The following is a 20,541-nucleotide window of genomic DNA, read 5'->3' as shown; positions in this document are numbered from 1 at the left end:
TATACCCATGACACCTGCCACATTGTGAAAAGCCACCAAGCACTTTACACTGATAGGTGCCTTCATGCAATTTTGCATCAAAGCATAAAGTTTTGTAAAAAATGCATAGAAAATCATGTTACGGACTAAAGTCTGACCTAAGCAGAGCCTGAGATGCACAATACCTCCTAATGATAAAAGTTCAAGATGTCCAGACTTCATACATGCCACTTATGCCTACATCTACATGAACATATCTTCACAAAATTATCAAAACTAAAGACACAAAAAATGTCTGCAGTACAGATGCAGGTTAACATCCGAGTCACAGATTCAACTAGGATTGACAACCATCCATAAATTTACAGACAGTCCGCAGAAAATTAGTGTTTTTTCCTGCTGTCTGTAGTGTCTGGCAGATAAAAATCTTTCTGTGATTTTTTTTTAAGTTTGCACTTCGCATCCACCAATATATGATATGCACAGTGCAAGCAACGGACCACTATTTCAGGCAGCCGCTTGACCATGTAGGGGAAGGGGTGGAGAGGGACGAAGAAATACAAGGACCAGAGTAAGGGTAGGAATTATTTCATCTCAATGTCCTCTCTCTCTCTCTGGATACACCATGCTCATGTTTTCAGTGATTCAGTCAGTCAAACACTACTTAGCTTATTATTTTCTCAAGGCCAGCCGAGTACCGCCCACTATCTCCGAGTCTGTAAGTACCACGACTCAGTAAGAGTCATTACTTAAGTAAGCCACATACAGTTTCCATAGTTCAGAGCACAAGTCCCACTCTCATCGGTAATAAGTGCAGCAGGGGCAGGAAGACTGGACCTGGGCAATGTAGAGGAACATTCTGTTACATGCTGTTTATGGTGGTTGGTGCATGGAAGGAGACCTGAGGACTTGGAGGAATCCGTGGCTATCAGCAAGGCAGGGAGTGGGACTCTATGTTATAGAAATGCAAGTTTGAGCGATTTTCCAAAGGCTGCTGGAGTCTGCCAGGAGAGAGTGTTCATGTAAAACCGCAACCTCAAATCTGTAACCACTCTGATCGACAGAGTCTAAAGCTACCCTAGGTGGGATGGTCTTTGCTGCTTAGAACCCAGGTTGTCTTAGCAGAGTACTGTGTTAAATTAGAGGTGCAAATGCAGGCAAACCTGAGCAGGAAACCAGACAGCCAGAAGGTTAACTGAAAGTCCAAAACTAGAGCAAGGGGTAATCAGGCAAAGCCTGAAAAAGGTCGGAACCAGTCGGGAGAAGATAATCAGAATCGGTAAGTATGTATTCACGAGGTCCTGAAGTCAGAAGTACAGGAAATGTCAGGAGCTTGTTCAGAATACCAGAAGATAGGAGAATCACAAGCAAGGGAGAGGTGGAAGAAGGTGGGATTGAATACTAATCCACCCCTGACAGGCAGAAGGACAGACAAAAGAGATAGGGTCAAGGTCAAACAGACACGCCCAGAAGCCAGAACTGTAGTCATGGTAATCTTAAGGGAACAGGTGTTCTAACACTCCTCCTAATGGTTAGCTCCTCTGAGTAATCGCTAGCAGCATGTAACAGCAGCAGTGAAGAATGTTTTTCCTGAAGGTGTGGGAAAGAGCAGGAGGCTGCAGACTGGGGTCTGTATTAATGCATTTTCTTTTCTCAGATTTGTATTAATGAAATGTAAGGTCTGTAATCTTTATTAATTCAATTTGGGGTTAGAAATCTGTATTCATTTTGAAGTCTGGGTGTATTAATTTATTTTGGGGTCTGTGATCTGCATTAATATAGTATGAGGATTAGGGTCTGTAATCATTTTGAGGCCTGGATTTATTAATTTTATGGTCTAGGGTCTGTCTTAATTAAAGAGTACTCTCATCTCAATAGTTTATGGCATAGCCACAGGATATGCCATAAGTATTTTATAACGAGACAAATGTCCTATGTCAAGAGCGGCCATCTCATCAGGAAAGATGGGCATGGGAACCCACGTTCTCGAAATAGGTGTGTGTCCCTGAGGTGGAGCCCCCATTTTAATCCTGGAGTCTGTCTGTAATGTCCGTGGCTGCGGGCTGTCAGCTCCAACCTCCCCCTGACAGCCGCAGCCACGAGTCGGCAAGCGCTGGCCCCAGCCTCCTCCTCAGGAGACGCCAGCGCTCGCATCCACTCACCTCTGCCGGATGCCGGAGGGTGCGGGCGCACCCTCGTCCCCGCTCTTAAAGGGGCAGCGCACGCACCGGACCTCATGGACGAACTTTGACCCGTGAGTACCCTGGACTATAAGAGGGGTTCAGCCCCCTAGTTCTATGCCTGAGCGTTGTTGTGTTCCCTAAGTTTGTCTATGTGATGGCCTCCTAGTTGTTTCCTGTTCCAGTCCCTGTCTCTGTACCTATACTTCTTTCCAGTTACGGTTCCTAGCAATCCATACCTTCCTGATTTAGCACGGAGCCGTGCCAAAGTCGTGTTGTGCTGCATCCACGTCTGACCTGCTTCACATCGCCTGATGTCCGCCTGCTACTTAGTCCAAGCCGAGCCTGCCCTGCCGCTGTCTGAGCTGCCACAGGTACCTATAAGAACTATAGACTATCACCTGCTCCCTGTTGGCCAGCTGCCTTACCGCCACGGCAGTACAGTCCAGTGGGTCCACAGACCCTTCGTGACACTGTCTTAATTAATCTTTGAGACTGAAGCCTGTCTTTATTAATTTTGGAGGGCTGATGAAGGAGTTTGGTAAACTTGTGGTTCAAAGTTATTAAGATGAGTGCATTTGGGGCACTAATAATCTGATAACACCAGAGCCTGAGATGGGCACTGACATGTTACATAGTAACATAGGTAGAAAAAAGACACAGGTGTAATGACAGGGATAGGGAAACAGACAAGTGAGCCCTAATCTACACGCCACTCAGTCCCTGCCTACTTGCAACGACCCGCCCTAGGCGACGGGGTACAACTGGGCGACGGTCCCTACACTCAGTAAGTGCACGACAGACAACCAGACAAGGAAACACAGAACAAAGGGAAACGGGGCTGTTGCCCACGTTAACACCGTGAGCAACAAGAGAAGTAAACGAGCCGAGTCAAACCAGGAGAGTATGAGGTGCCAAACGCAGGGCAGGAGAGTAGTGAACAAGCCGAGTCAAACCAGATGTGTACGAGGTACCAAACGCAGAGCAGAATAGTAGTCAGTAAGCCAGGGTCATATGAAGCAGGGTCAAATAGTACAGAAGCTGCAACAGGGCCAGGAAACCAACAGAGAAGATTCACAAGCAAGGAGGAACAGGAAAGGCAGGTATAAATAGACAGAGGGCGGGAGCTAGCTCCGTCTGGCCAGACTGTGATAGGCTCTCCCACTCCTAAGCCTGCCATCCTGAGTTTTGGAAGATGGAGTCAGTCTCACAGACATAGAAGCAGGTGCAGACTGATTACCTATGGGCGTGGATACAGAAGCTGTGCCTGGCAGATCCTTAACAACAGGTCTATCAAGTCCAACCTTTCTCAACAAATTACCCGTCATTTATTAATTATAACCCTCAATGCCATTCGTCAGTAAATAATAATCTAGCCATTACTACCACTTGGGGTAGGGCATTCCATAGTTTGACTATTCTAACTGTAAAGACCCCTTTCCTATATTGATGAATGAAAAGTCTTTCTTTCACACGCAATCAATGTCCCAGCATTGACTTACATTGTCACATTGCATTGGCATCTGTAAGTCTGGTTGCTAGGTTTACATCTCCTAACAACCAAACCAAACATGGCCTATCAACCAAACGAAAGTCGAAGAATAGCTGCTGATTAGAGGTGTTTGAAGAGACAAGCAGATTTAGCTGGATTTAAACGCTAGCCTATCTTTTATCTCTTACTTAAAACTTAAACATAATTTTGTAAAAATGATTTAGATGCAGAATCACTTTTAATTGTCATTTTGAAAATATTCATGCAGCAGTGTGTGGGCCAATTCTAGCTTTTCTGCTGCCTGAGGCAAAAATTAAAATGGCGCCCCCAGATCTTGATTGACATCTCTCTGGCTGTTCTACGTCACTAGCAGCGTCACAAAAAAAACAATATCATACCACCCATCATCTCGCTGCAGATCATACAGTGACTAGAGCACTGATTAGAGGCAGAATAAACATTTACATTAAGTGACTCACAGGAGATGTCTTCTCAGATTCTTGTTCTTTTTCCCTTTTCTTTTCCATCTGGTCTAGACCCCTATGATGACTTCTCCCAGCCACTGTCCAATTCTGCAGTTTTCCGCTCAGATGTATTCAGCTTCTCACTTTTCTAACATTTCTGCACCTATGAACGAAGATAAAATTCTCATGGTGGCACACACTACACACCTAAATATAATAGCGCCGTACACTGCACCTCTAATTATAATAGAACCATGCACTGCACCTCTAATTATAATATCGCCATACACTGCACCTCTGATTATAATAGCACCATACACTGTGTCCCTGACTATAATAACACCATACACTGTGTACCTTATTAAAATAGCATAATTACCCTGTAGATAGTGCCCCACATATAGCCCCCCTGTAGATTGTGCTCCACATATAGCCCCCACATACAGCCCCCTGTAGATAGTGCCCCACATGTAGACCCCATGCGGCTCATCTCTTCTCATGGACGGTGTGGCCCTGCACATTATGTATGTTTGTGAATAAATGTGTATGTGTTTGTACAATATGTGCGGATGTATATCTGCATGTGAGTATGTGTGTGTGTGTGTATATGTATGTGTGAATGCGTGCGTGCGTGCTTTTATGTATCAATGCGAGTTTGATTTAAAGCCAATTTGCTAAATCATCTCACTTTATATAGCAATTTAAGTGAAGAACAACTGGCGTGTGAGACTGTAAGCCAAATGAAACACCTGTCTGTTCAGTAAGCACTCAAATCGTCAATTTCCACATGAGTGTACCTGTTCTGTTTGCATATGGGATTTTTTAGTCTAGGATGATTTGCCATCTGTTAATGTCATTAAATTGACTAAAAAAAAAAGCACATTACAACCTTTAATAATAAAAGTGATTATGAAAATGATTGCAGAAAAAAGGGTCTATTGTGAATTTGTTGTTTCAGGTTTTTATGATGTCATTTTAAAATCAATGTCAAAGGCTGAGAACCCTAAATCTACGTGTATTCAGTGTACCAATGAGCATTCACAGTATGTACTACAGTAAACCTTGTTGTCTTATACATGTTATCAGTGCACAGAGGACTTCTTATTTGTAGCGTTACATTCACTTATCATTCTATGACTCTGTAAAGTCAATAGCTCAGGGGTATGCTGACATTGAACCAGAAAATTGCAAATTTAAAGTAAAAAAGTATATTCAGTCATTTTATTGCCGTTGACCAATGTCCATAAAAAGCAACTAACTCGCCAGTCGTTTATATATGCTTCTATTGTGAAATGACATATTTATTGCTTACTATGCAATATTACATGCAGTGATTGCATTAAAGAGGTATATATTGCATGAATTTACAGAATAATATATATAATGTAAGTGACACAAAGAAGTTTTTCTGTGTCACCACCATTATTTTGAGGGAGGCCAATATAATGTAAACCAAATGGCCGAATAGATTTCAGATCTGCACTATTCTTGCAAATAACTTTCTATGTTTCCTTAGAAATTACTCAATGGCGGATCATCATATGGGCGGTTCGGGCGGCCGCCTGGGGCCCGAGGCACCCAGGGGGCCCATGGCTGCCCGAACTGCACATAATCTTAAAACTATGCAGCACACTTGCTCTGCTAACTGTCGCTGCGGAGATAGGGAGAAGGTGCAGGGAGAGCAATTCAGGGCGGGCTTAGCCGGGATAGTGAAAGCTAGCAGACGTTAAGCTGTTCTGCTAGTGTTTAGGACACGCCTCTCTAAATAAAAGTGCTCCGAATAGTAAGCTAAAGGACCTTTGATGACGTCATGCCCATGTGACCCCGGCCACCAATCAGGTCCTTCTACCACAGTGAAGAAACAGAATATCTGCAGGGGAGAAGGCCTGCCCACCAGTCAGGTCTTTACACAGAGCCCCAGGCTGGTGAGTTATTTTCCAAACCCCCATCCCTTCATCCCTCCCTCCATCTCTTCATCAAGTCATCTCTCCATTACCCCCTCTCTTCATCACTCACTCACTCCCTCCCTTCATCCCTCCATCACTCACTCCCTCCCTTCATCCCTCCATCACTCCCTCCCTCCCTTCATCCTCCATCACTCGATCCCTTCATCCCTCCATTACTCCCTCCATCCCTCCCTCTCTCATTCCCTTCATCACTCCCTCCCTTCATCACTCTCTCCCTCCCTTCATCACTCCCTCCCTCCCTTCATCACTCCCTCCCTTCCTTCATCACTCCCTCCCTCTCATCATCACTCCCTCCCTCCATCACTCCCTCCCTCCCTTCATCACTCCCTCCCTTCATCCCTCCATCACTCCCTCCCTCCCTTCATCACTCCCTCCCTTCGTTGTGTGTGACGCTATCTATAGGGGCTGTGTGTGTGACGCTATCTACAGGGGGATGTGTGTGACGCTATATACAGGGGGCTGTGTGTGTGGCGCTATCTACAGGGGCTGTGTGACGCTATCTACAGGGGCTGTGTGTGTGACGCTATCTAGAGTGGCTGTGTGTGTGTGACGCTATCTACAGGGGGATGTGTGTGGCGCTTTCTAGAGAGGCTGTGTGTGTGACGCTATCTACAGGGTGATGTGTGTGATGCTATCTACAGGAGCTGTGTGTGTGACGCTATCTACAGGGACTGTGTGTGACACTATTTACAGGGGCTGTGTGTGACGCTATCTACAGGGGCTGTGTGTGTGTCACTATCTACAGGGGCTGTGTGTGTGTGACACTATCTGCAGGGGCTGTGTGTGTGACACTTTCTAGAGAGGCTGTGTGTGTGTGACGCTATCTACAGGGTGATGTGTGTGACGCTATCTACAGGGGCTGTGTGTGTGACGCTATCTACAGGGGCTGTGTGTGTGTCGCTATCTACAGGGGCTGTGTGTATGTGACGCTATCTACAGGGGCTGTGTGAGTGACGCTATTTACAGGGGCTGTGTGTGTGACGCTATCTACAGGGGCTGTGTGTGTGGCACTATCTATTGGGGGCTGTTTGTGATGCTATCTACATGGGGGTGTTTATGTGGCGCTATCTACAAGGGTTTGTGTGGCGCTTTCTACAGGGTGGTGTGTGTGATGTGCTCTGCAGGGGGCTATCTATAGGGGTGCAGCGGTATCTACAGGGGGATGTGTGTGGCGCTATGTACAGGGGCTGTGTGTGTGACGCTATCTACAGGGGCTGTGTGTGTGACGCTATCTACAGGGGCTGTATGTGTGACGCTATCTACAGGGGCTGTGTGTGTGATGCTATCTACAGGGGCTGTGTGTGTGACGCTATCTACAGGGACTGTGTGTGTGACGCTATCTACAGGAGATATATGTGACGCTATCTAGAGGGGCTGTGTGTGTGACGCTATCTACAGGGGGATGTGTGTGACGCTATCTACTCGGGCTGTGTGTGTGTGATGCTATCTACAGGGGCTGTGTGTGTGATGCTATCTACAGGGGCTGTGTGTGACGCTATCTACATGGGGGTATGTGTGACGCTATCTACAGGGGCTGTGTGTGTGACGCTATCTACAGTGGGATGTGTGTGGCACTATCTACAGGGGCCTTTGTGCATGTGCTGCTTTACTTTACAGTGTTTGACACAATTATATTCAGGGGCACAGTGTATGGTGCTATTATATTTAAAGGCACAGTGTGTGGCACCATGATAATTTTATCTTGTTTATAGGTTTAGAAATGTTGGAAAAGTGTGGAACAGAAGTGGCAAATTCTGCAGAAATGGGTCGGGAGAAGTCGTCATGCAGTCTGGACCGGATGGAGAACAAAAGAGAACAAAAGGGGAAAAAAGTTACCAGAATCTGAGAAGTCGTCGCCTGTAAGTCGCTAGATTTATAGAGAATCTGTCACCACTCCTGGCATTTTTATTATAGGAAATCCTTGTGTTTCACAAAAAGTCTTTGTGCAGTCCAGGACTGATAGACAAATGTGTGTTACCATTCCCCTTGTCAGGAGGACGTGTCCCTGCACAGTGTGATACTGTCAGCGATGGTTGGAGACTGTCAGTATGTAGGGACACAGCCCTTTGACAAGGGGAACCGTAACACCCATTTGTTAATGCTTGCACAAAAAGGTAGTGTTAACAATAGTTACGGCGTTGCCTTTTTGGACATATGGATGGCATAGAGGGGGATATCCTTTATGAGCCAGAACGTAGAGGTGCTCCTGTTCTGGTGAACTCGAGCCATTCATTTAAATGGCCACCATTTAATACTATTTCCCCCCACAGCAAAATCAACTGTATACGTTTTACAGTAGAGATGTAAACCTATTGGTACATGCAGGAGAGAAACAGGTCTAGTCAATATACATATATGAGTATATGCTATATTGTTACCTATGTCTAAGGCTAGACCTCAATAGAGCCAAGTGAACCTTAGTGTATTGCCCTAAACAACTGATATAGGACCTATAGGATGTAGGGCACAATTAACACAATGTATTTAGAAGTAACACCTAGAAGATAAGATATATAACATACCCATAGTAGCCCTCTGCAAGGAGAGAACGTCAGTCCCGATTGCGCGTTTTGGCGAAATGCCTTAGTCCGGGGGTCATTTCGCCGAAACGCGCGTCGGGACTGATGTTCTCTCCTTGCAGAGGGCTACTGTGGGTATGTCATATATCTTATCTTCTAGGTGTTACTTCAGTTAAACTGCTTGTATCTTTATTGACTGCATTGTTCTCGCTACTTAACTACCACACATTGGTTTTTAGCATCAGGCTGCTGCTTGATGTCACATTTGAACTGACTGCAGTTTTTTTCAATGCAGTTTCTTGTTCCTCTGTGTACAGTTTGCACTTTGCATATTACACAGAGGCTATAATTATAATTTTTTTCGATCAGGCAACCCAACCTAGAAGTACATTGATATATTACCCTTGGAACTGTTATTTATTGTTTTTTGTATGTCCTCTGTAATTGACAGACGTTTTTATCTATGCTCTGTATGACTCACCTTTTAATGTTGTGATATTCAATAAAATGTATATATCTTCTTCTAAATACATTGTGTTAATTGTGCCCTACATCCTATAGGTTCTATTACAGTAGAGATGGTAGAATCCATCAAAATGATTCACATTTTGGAGCACGCACTGTGTAATCCTCGATATTCATGAGCTGCAGCTAGCCCCTCCAACACGCTACTAGCCTTGCCCACCCGCCACTAGGCCTGCCCACCTATTTCTGATTAGAAGTTTTTTTCCATATGTACAGTATGGAGAGAAAGCTGTCAATCAGCAGCCGGTGGGTGGGGCTAGCCACAGCTCATGAATGCAAGCTGCATGAGAAAAAATGTTTTTTATAAAAACGACTAATCATTGACAAGTAAGTAAAGGCCCTTTTTCACTGGCCAATGATCAGGCAAATGAGCGTTCATATGAACGCTCGTTCCCAATCAAACGTTTGTTCATCGGCTGATCGTATCGATTATGCAGTAGAAAATATTATCGTTGTTAGTAGCACATCTCCTTTTGTGTAAACAGAGAGATGTGCTGCTGACATGATGGTAATGAATGGGGACAAGCAATTGTAGTAGCGATCGCTTTTCCCCATATATTACTGATCAGAGCTCCTTGTGAAAGGAGTAAACGAGCGCCGATCAACGAGCTGTCTCGTTGATCGGCGCTCGTTGTTACAGACAAAATTAGCCAGTGTAAAAGGACCCTTACACAGTGATGAAATCAGGGACACTGGCACTGCTTTAAGATTTTTCATCTCTAGTTTAGTTATGCATAGGTGATGTAGACTTACTGTAGTAATATGTATTGTAACATTCTCATAGTAGAGTTCATGCAACTACTGACAAGTCAAATAGTGGCTGTAGGAGATTAGAAAAAATATTCTGCTATTTCCAGAATAAATTCCACTCTTACCCATAGCTTATGTCTGGTATTGCACCTCAGTCTTATTGAAGTGAATGTTACAATATCAGACACAGCCCATAGTGCTAGTTCTAAACTCATACAACCTCTTTAATGCTATTTAAATGGTTTGAATCTTTCTATGAATAAAATTATATTGGACATGATGTTAATAAAGTTGTCATTTTTCCCCCTACCTGAGGGATTCTGCTGCTAGGAACCCTGTGGTTAGCTGTTGTCTCTGGGTAAAGTGCGCACTTAAAATCTATGGTTGTCTATGTAGTTAACTGATCAGAGGGGTCTCCAGAGTGAAAGTCGCTGTTTGCAGTCTTTGCTTTAACTAATATCAGGAAGTCCTGATGCCTCATAGGGTATATGGAAAGAAGCTGCCCCCTTAATTTTGTGTTTATAAAAATAAGCTCATTTTCCCTAATTATTTTGGGTAAGTTCAGGGCTAAATGAGCAATTTACTTTGTATCTGCAGAGTCAATAGAAACATAGCGCTGCTGTCTTGTAACATTCCCAATTTTCATTGACTACATTGTAGTGTCACCGTCACTCAACAGTGTCAGATAATACAAAAGATGCAGTGAAGTGCAACTTTGGTGACTGAAGCCTCACAGATGCATTGAGTCGCAAACAATGTGTGTCAAAATGCATTTCTATGGAATGTGACATCTCGCTACAACTCATGCAGACAAAATAGATAGGTTGAAGGTGGTCATATAGCCTTACAGTGAGGGTACACATTGCTGGTGAGGTATGTCTTAAATATATTTTAATGTAAAACACCAAATTAATTGAATTTCTACAAGTATTTGGATTCTTTTTTTTTTTTAATTATTCAGATGTCTATATTTCCAAATATTTCTTTCTGCTATTTATTGATTCTGGCATTGAAGAATTTTTCTGTCCACAGACTTATTGATACACGCAATAATTGTCCTTGATCCCTAATGCTGCTCTTGCAATAATAGCTTTCTCAAACAGATTTCGGCATGGTAGTCTTAAGCACTATTGACTCTCACTAGATTCATGTACACAGTATAATAAATGGTACAGTAATTCAGAAATAACTTTCATTTTTTGCACTTGATGGTATTTTATAACTATGTGTTCTAATTGTTTGATATAATGTTTAGGTGTCTTCACCCCAAGGGCATGTTCACGTGGTTTGTTTATAGGCGGAAAAATACGAGGCTGATTTCAAGAGAAATCAGCCTATGAAAACCAGGCGAATTTTAAAGCGTTTTTGAAGTGTGTTTTCGATTTATTTTTGGCATTGTCAAAGGGAAATATTAAAAAATCTGCCTCAAGCAGTGACATGCACTTGTTGTTTTGAGGCGTATACATACACTGCATTTTTTTTTTCAAACAGCTGCGTAAAATTATGCCTCATATGAACTACACAGCTTTTTTACCATTGAAAGCATTTTCAATGTGTGTTTAGGAGTGTAGAACAAGCGATTTACGCTCCAGAATAAGCCAGAAAACTAGCTGTGTGAACATGCCCTGAGAATGTTAGGTATTCTTCATTACCTTGGGGAGAGAACTCATTAATCTATGTTTGCTCAAGCCTGGCTATCACCATGTGTTTTCTCTCCCTCCATAGGAATCTTACTGCCATCTACTGATCACAAGATTTATTCCAGCATCCTGTGTCTGCTATCTCTTACACACACTTATCTATATCTGTTACAGATCAGCATCTTTATGACGCACTTGTCGAATTATGGGAATGATCGCCTTGGCTTGTACACGTTTGTTAATCTTGCTAACTTTGTACAAACATGGACCAACCTGAAACTGCAGACCCTGCCTCCATTACAGCTTGCTCAGAAATATTTTCATCTCTTTCCCGAACAAAAGGATCCTCTTTGGCAGGTATTCACAGTGGGGGGGGGGGGGGTGTGTGTAAATTAATATGTACATTTTATCGCCACGAAATTATATGCGACGCATCACACAGCGTCCTGATGCTGGACATTGTGTGCCATGTTGCATACAACACCCTGATGCTGCCTGGTATCAGGACCCTGTATGCGCAGCTGCACAGATTGCCTTATGTGGCAGGGTAAGGGGATGTGGACAAGAGAAAATGGAGGAGCGGTGAGTAAAGGCTTTATATATATATATATTTATATATATATATATACATATATGTATATATATGTCTGATCTGGGGGAAAGGCTGTTCTAGTTGGGTCTGATTGATCTGGGGGTCAGCAGCTTTGGGCCCCAACACAGCGCCCGGCACTCCCTGGTTAAGCCTCTGTCATCGGTCAAACATTTAATTAGGACGTGATCTTTAAGAGAGGCAAAAGTAGAAATGAAAGATCTACTTCTCTTAGAAGTTTCCAGTATACTTTGGGGGAAATTAATGAATTCATAAAAATTTTGCAACTTTTGTATTTTTACTCTGCCTTTTGCCACTTTTCAAAAAAGCTGATGGGGTTTGGCAGGAGGGTGCAATAAATTGACAATAATTTTTACAAGAAAAATTATAGTGCAAATCTACACCAAGCTCATAGCTGGAGTAAATTTATTTTTCTAATGCACGGATGGCTAGTGATGCACCTAATTTCTTAGGCCCCATGCACATGAACGTAAAAACGCCCATAATTACGGGCCGTAATTACGGCACATTTTTACGGGCCCATGGACTTCTATTGGCCACGGGTACCTCCCCGTATGCTTACGGGAAGGTGCCTGTGCCGTTGAAAATTATAGAACATGTCCTATTTCAGGCCGTAATTACGGCACGGGCAGGCCCATAGAAGTCTATGGGGCTCCCGTAATTACGGGTGACTACGTGTGTGCACCCGTAATCACGGGAGCGTTGCTAGGCGACGTCAGTAAATAGTCACTGTCCAGGGTGCTGAAGGAGTTAAACGATCGGCAGTAACTCTTTCAGCACACTGGACAGAAACTACAGGTCACAATATAGATCAACCTGTAAAAAAAAAAGACGTTCATACTTACCCAGAACTCCCTGCTTCTTCCTCCAGTCCGGCCTCCCGGAATGACGTTTCAGCCCATGTGACCGCTGCAGCCAATCACAGGGCAATCACATGCTGCAGCGGTCACATGGAGGTCGGGCTGGATTTCAAGAGAGGGACGCGTGACCAAGGCAACGGCCGGGTAAGTATGACTTTTACCTCGGAAAGGGCTGCCCCTTCTCTCTATCCTGCACTGATAGAGAGAAGGGGCTGCCGATTAGAGCAGTGCAATTTTGCAACGAAAACGTGCCCGTAAATACGGGTGGAATACTGGTGACACCGGACCCGTATTTATGGGCACGGGTCCGTAAATACTGGTTCAATATGGGTCGAATACGTGTGACCAAGGACCCGTATTTACGCCAGTATTAATGGGAGGGAAAAAATACGTTTGTGTGCATGAGGCCTAAAGCGGTCTGTGCCTCTAAATAAATTAGGCGCATCTCATCCTAATTTTCTTTAGATTAAGACAAGTGTATGAAACACCAGTCAATAAATTGCCTCCTTTGTGTTTCAATTCAGAAATATTCTTGTTAACACTCACAAGCTGAAAATTCTTCATGACCATGTGTTTCTGAGCTTTGGGTTTGTTACAATGCATTAATACAGGCAATCCTCTGTGAGTATCCGCACAGTAACTTCTCCTTGACTCCATGTTAAGACTGTAGCTAAAGTGATCTTGAAATGGGGATAAAATAGAAAATATGTAATTCTAGTTGCATGCCTTTTCCTTATATAATGATAAAGCTTTATTTACTACCCCTATAATCTATAAATATAACTATGTACATACAATAAATGGAAAATTCAGGTCTACTGAAAGAAAGTTTACATATATAACATCTAACTATCAGTTATACAATACTGTATATGCTTCTGCAAAGTCCTTTATTACCATACAAACCTTGACAGACTTCTACAATAAAGATAAGAGGTTGTGATTGATTAAAGGAAGTCTAATCCAAATCTATTGATTTTATTTAGCTGTGCATTACGGCAACTACCAAGCATGCCTGTAATCGGATAAATGAAATACTGTAGTATCAATGTTATATTTATTATTAATGCAGTCCAAGAAACAGAACGATCCCTGAGGTTCTGGATAATGGGCCGGTTTATCCAATTATATTTCTTTCTTGTAAGCTGTATATGGAAATATGCAATCTCCTCTGGAATACATGTATAGTAGGAAGCAAAATAATTGTTTGAAAATGTCTGTTTTACTCCCTGTTGGTTAGGCAGTCTTCATACTATTTGGGTATATGATATATGCTATTAATGCTCAGGTTGATCACACCCATGGTTATCATGACTCACTGAAAATATACATTGATAGAATGACTTAATAATATACAGTGAAGGAAATTAGTATTTGATCCCTTGCTGATTTTGTAAATTTGCCCACTGTCAAAGACATGAACAGTCTAGAATTTTTAGGCTAGGTTAATTTTACCAGTGAGAGATAGATTATATAAAAAAAAAAAAAGAAAATCACATAGTCAAAATGATATATATTTATTTGCATTGTGCACAGAGAAATAAGTATTTGATCCCCTACCAACCATTAAGAGTTCAGCCTCCTCCAGACCAGTTACACGGTCCAAATCAACTTGGTGCCTGCATTAAAGACAGCTGTCTTAAATGTTCACCTGTATAAAAGACTCCTGTCCACAGACTCAATTAATCAGTCTGACTCTAACCTCTACAACATGGGCAAGACCAAAGAGCTTTCTAAGGATGTCAGGGACAAGATCATAGACCTGCACAAGGCTGGAATGGGCTACAAAACCATAAGTAAGACGCTGGGTGAGAAGGAGACAACTGTTGGTGCAATAGTAAGAAAATGGAAGACATACAAAATGACTGTCAATCGACATCGATCTGGGGCTCCATGCAAAATCTCACCTCGTGGGGTATCCTTGATCCTGAGGAAGGTGAGAGCTCAGCCGAAAACTACACTGGGGGAACTTGTTAATGATCTCAAGGCAGCTGGGACCACAGTCACCAAGAAAACCATTGGTAACACATTATGCCGTAATGAATTAAAATCCTGCAGTGCCCGCAAGGTCCCCCTGCTCAAGAAGGCACATGTACAGGCCCGTCTGAAGTTTGCAAATGAACATCTGAATGATTCTGTGAGTGATTGGGAGAAGGTGCTGTGGTCAGATGAGACTAAAATTGAGCTCTTTGGCATTAACTCAACTCGCCGTGTTTGGAGGAAGAGAAATGCTGCCTATGACCCAAAGAACACCGTCCCCACTGTCAAGCATGGAGGTGGAAACATTATGTTTTGGGGGTGTTTCTCTGCTAAGGGCACAGGACTACTTCACCGCATCAATGGGAGAATGGATGGAGCCGTGTACCGTCAAATCCTGACTGACAACCTCCTTCCCTCCACCAGGACATTAAAAATCGCTCGTGGCTGGGTCTTCCAGCACGACAATGACCCGAAACATACAGCCAAATCAACAAAGGAGTGGCTCAAAAAGAAGCATATTAAGGTCATGGAGTGGCCTAGCCAGTCTCCAGACCTTAATTCCATCGAAAACTTATGGAAAAAGCTGAAGATCCGAGTTGCCAAGCGACAGCCTCGAAATCTTAATGATTTACAGATGATCTGCAAAGAGGAGTGGGCCAAAATTCCATCTAACATGTGTGCAAACCTCATCATCAACTACAAAAAATGTCTGACTGCTGTGCTTGCCAACAAGGGTTTTGCCACCAAGTATTAAGTCTTGTTTGCCAAAGGGATCAAATACTTATTTCTCTGTGCACAATGCAAATAAATACATATAATTTTGACAATGTGATTTTCTGTTTTTTTTTTAAATATAATCTATCTCTCAGTGGTAAAATTAACCTAGCCTAAAAATTGTAGACTGTTCATGTCTTTGACAGTGCGCAAACTTACAAAATCAGCAAGGGATCAAATACTTATTTCCTTCACTGTATATATATATATATATATATATATATATATATATATATATATATATATATATATATAAACTTTCTTATAGGCGCAATTCAGGATTCTGCACTTAGGTGGTAGCATTAAAAATAAATAGTTATTGCAATTAAATCATCATATCATTAGAATATTATTTCATTATTATTACCTGAATTGCTAAGTTCAGTAGGATGATTTATTAAAGGGGTGTTCCAGTCCTAAGAAATTGATGCCCCATCCACAGGATAGGCCATCAATATCTGATCGGTGGGGCGCACTAACGTCGATCAGCTGTTTTGAAGGGGCCACGGCGCTTGTACTTGCTCGTACTGTGAATCACCGACACACTTGTAGGGATGGTTCACAGTATTACTGCCTTCTTCCATTCACTTGAATGGGAGAAGGCTGTAATACTGTGAACCGCCGCTACAACTGTGTCGGCAAATCACAGCATGCGCAGGTTAAAATGAAGCGGAGGCAGCGCTTGTACTAGTGCCGCGGCCCCTTCAAAACAACTGATCTGCAGGGGTGTCGGGAGTTGGACCCTGACCCATCAGCTATTGATAACCTATCCTGCGGATAGGCCATCAATTTATTAGGACTGAAAAACCCCTTTAGGCTAAGTTCAGACAGAAATTTTTGACAAGTTTTTTTACGCGGAAACCGCGCCAAAAAGCTCATCAAAAATGGCCCAAAAATGCCTCCCGTTGATTTCAATGGGAGGCGGGGCGGTTTTTTCCCGCAAGCGGTAAAACCGGCTCGCGGGAGAAGGAAGCGGCATGCCCTATCTTCGGGCGTTTCTTCCTCTGACCTCCCATTGACTTCAATGGGAGGCAGAGAAAGCGTATTTTGCGGCGTTTTATGCCCGCAGCACTCAATGGCCGCGGGCGAAAAACGCAGCGAAAATCGGCGTGCAGGGAGAGGAAAATCTGCCTCAAACTTCCAAACGGAATTTTGAGGCAGAAATTCTGCGTGCAAAATACTCAGTGTGAACATAGCCTTAAGTTGTTCTTAGGCAAAAGTAGTAAACCTGTATAAAACTAGGGCTTTCATATAAGTCCCAGCAGAAGTTTGTACAATTTTGTAGTTCATTTATGATTTTTAACAGTCTATTGTCATTGTCTCACTTGTACTCTATAGCCTGCATAACATTAGATTGCTAAAGGCAACTGACGTCATATAAAATTGGATAAAGAATAAAGTATACTTAAGATTACTCTTTCTACAGAACCCATGTGATGACCGAAGGCACAGAGACATCTGGTCTAGAGACAAAACATGCGATCGTCTACCAAAATTTCTAGTGATAGGACCTCAAAAGACCGGTGAGCTTATCTTACAAGTGAAAATTTGTACCTAATTTTACAGAATTTACAGAACCTTAGGACCAGGACAACTAACCATTTTTGCGATCTATACTGTACCACAAAATTCTTAAGGCGAATGTTTAGTTATCTGTCCATAATGTGAAGCATTATTGGGTTATACAACAAGACAATGATCGAAAACATTAAAGCAAGTCTACATCTGGATGGGAAAAACAAAAGCAACATTTTGGATTGGCCTAGTCAAAGAACTTGAAACAAGAATTTCATATAAGAAGACCTAAAATATCTATGATTTCCGACCACCGGTGATTTCCAGAAGAAGACGCTGAACAGAGAGACAAAACCTCTTTTTGAACTGGAATACATTTCTATGACTGAAAATCTATGAGCAGAGCCAAAGAGGTTTGAATGATCTATACAGTCCTCTCATTAAGGAAATCAATGGTGGTCTGAAATCCCAGACTTCACTAATGTGGCCTTCTTACACGTAGCTTTGACATATAAGAAGATCATTTTGACTGAATTTCCTATAAAGAGAGATAAAGTTAATTTTATTTATTTGTGCTTTCAAGAATAAAGGCAGTTACTTTGGCATTGGAAATTTGCAGCTAAATGGTTTTTTTTCAATTCTGTTGACATGTTATATACCAGAATTATACACATGATAATTTTAGCTGAAATATGTCTTTCAGTCCATGTAACACCGATTATAATAGCAAGCTGCAATATTCTATAGCTTCAAATGTATAGATTCAATAGGCCAATCTTTCAGGTCTCCAAACATCTGGTAATTAAGTAAAATTGTAACAATGAGAATTATTTTAAGCTTAGCATATTGTTAGTCTGCCAACAAGAAATTTACCGGCTGAACAGGGATGGCGTAATGAGAAAAATTACCATCCACTGTACAGGGACTAACAGGTCTCACTGGTTATATTCGCTGGGTGATACTGTTTATGCAGCAAGAATGTAGCTAAGATAAGGAGTCACGGGAAAATATAACGGCTGTAGATTTTCAGTCATTAAAGTGTAAATAAATGTCAGGAAATATATGACAAAGCAAAAATATCCTCAACCTCCATTATTTCATTGCCAGAACATGCTCTTTATGAATTTAACACAAAACTGTTACAAAGGTCAGTACTGTATCCTACATATCAATCAGAAGAGTTATTTGTTAATGATTTGTGTTATATAAAAGGTAATATTCAGGAACGTGAATTGAGGGGGAGGGGATTTTCAAATTACAAAATTCAAAATGAGACCCTCGGCTGTTGTTAGTACACGCAATGACACCATTGTGGTAGGGAAAGGCCCAACGTTTGTTGCCTCCACCATTCCATGCCATGTGGGAGAGAAGGATGGGAAGTTTACACTGCCCATGGGGAAGTGAAATGGGGGCTGCTTCTATATCATACCACCATTGAGTGTATATTAAGTGTATCTTTTCCAATAGACAACTTTATAACGACCATTTAATCTTTTACATAACCCAACTGAATCTTATTATTCACGTATGCCCCTGGCCTAATAGTTTTATTTATAGGATATTTCTTATGCTTTGAAATAAAATCTAGAACCCAAGATTAATAAGCAGTAAAATTGAGAATAGCAATGAATAAGTAGAACTACTTCAGCTAATCCACTGTAGGTCGGCTTTTTCAAGTATTTGAAGGAAAATTTTGACGTCTGAATTTTTTTGTAAAGATGTTATTCCAAAGAAAGGTTAAAAATGGCTGCCACATGTAAATGCCATGCCTGTGACACTGAACTATTTTTCAAAGCAGTGAACGGTTCATTAAATTACCTTATATCACTTTTTGTGTCTCTGATCTGCATATTCATAATGAAAACTTTGTCATTTCATTTTTTTCTTTGTTCTAAACTATTTCTGAATACTATGAACTATCTTACGTTTTTAAGTCCTGTACAAAAAGGACTCGTAGTTAGGCTTTCCTTCACCCAGGGCTTAGTTTGCTAGTCTAGTCAGGTATCCAAATTCTCTGGCCAAGGCATTGTAGCTTGTTGTTACCCCTCGTATATACTCCCCTGCATACAAGTATTTTCTATATACCTGTGGGCTGCCGAACTTATATGGTTTATAACATACATGTTACATATTTTCTAGGCACAACAGCACTTTATTTATTTCTACTGATGCATCCTTACATCATAAGCAACTTTCCTAATCCAAAGACTTTTGAGGAAGTGCAATTCTTTAATGGAAATAACTATCGCAAAGGAATTGACTGGTAAGTTGAATACATTAAATTTGAACTGAGATTTCTATGCAATGCAACACCTGCCAATACACCTGGGACAGGCATGTTGTTTTAATACTGATATTCTTACATGGATTGAGTGAATCTCATAGTAAGTTCTGCATTGCACCACGAGGCACATGTCAAAACTGATCATTGTTCACCTTACTGGAAAATATGATAATGTACTGTCTGACTATATAATATAAATGCTTGATAAAGTGAATGAAAACCAAGTGTAGTCAACAGTATAAAAAGACTCAATATGATAGGGCAGATTTATCCATTTGTTAGGGCTCATGCACACTAGCCTGAGTCTGTACATGTGCACTGTGCCTTTAGTAAGAATCCAAACAGCTTCCATGCACTGCCCCTTTAGTACAGCGCCGTACAGCTTCCATTCACTGCCGTACAGGCTCCGTTAGACTCTGTATATACCGAGATATTCTCCCATAGAAGCATGCCACGTTTGCCTTCATAGAAAATCTAAGGCATATGGAGGTATTGTAGATGGCTCACCCATCTATATGGCAGCCAGAGCTGTAATACGGTCATGTGCATCTGGTATTTTAAGGAAATACTGACCTAAAGGGCTTTGAGAACTGTTGCAGGTGTTGTGACCACATATTTTTGAAGACATCTATAGCAAACATCTCTATTTATCAATGTCTTATTATAGAATTTCGTTATAGAAAAGTCAAGGACAGGTCAGAAAGTTGGTAAGATTAAAAGATATGCCTTTTCGGGCCATTTATGAAGTCCCTGAGCCACGGTTTTCGAAAAAAAACAAAACAAATGTGTCTAAAAAAAGGGGACAAGGTATAAATTATCAAGGATTTCTGACACTTTTCTAATGCCATTGTTTTAGGATTATAGCAAATTAATCAGCAGGGTGTGTGCCATGTTGGTTAATCTTTCACACTGGGGAGACACTGGCACATCGTTTGTATAGCACTAATAAATTCCTCCCAGATTGTGCCAGTTTCAGAACTTTTCATAGTATTAGAGTCATAA

General features: G+C 41.8%; 1 protein-coding gene across 2 annotated transcripts in view; it reads left to right on the top strand.

The window, feature by feature from the left end:
- LOC142738165 (bifunctional heparan sulfate N-deacetylase/N-sulfotransferase 4-like) overlaps positions 1 to 20,541 on the top strand; it is a 323,501-nt gene that overhangs the window by 279,397 nt on the left and 23,563 nt on the right. For both annotated transcript variants that reach the window (XR_012880590.1, XM_075849743.1), the window contains exons 7-9: positions 11,691 to 11,873; positions 17,167 to 17,263; positions 19,395 to 19,518. Coding sequence is in view for 1 of the 2 variants with exons in the window: in XM_075849743.1 (XP_075705858.1) it covers positions 11,691 to 11,873; positions 17,167 to 17,263; positions 19,395 to 19,518 (404 nt within the window). In the remaining variant the exon portion in view is untranslated. The remainder of the gene's footprint in view (positions 1 to 11,690; positions 11,874 to 17,166; positions 17,264 to 19,394; positions 19,519 to 20,541) is intronic.

This window comes from Rhinoderma darwinii, chromosome 1 (assembly GCF_050947455.1).
Source record: "Rhinoderma darwinii isolate aRhiDar2 chromosome 1, aRhiDar2.hap1, whole genome shotgun sequence".
NCBI classification, from domain to species: Eukaryota; Metazoa; Chordata; class Amphibia; order Anura; family Rhinodermatidae; genus Rhinoderma; species Rhinoderma darwinii.
This window is presented reverse-complemented; position numbering and strand designations above follow the sequence as displayed.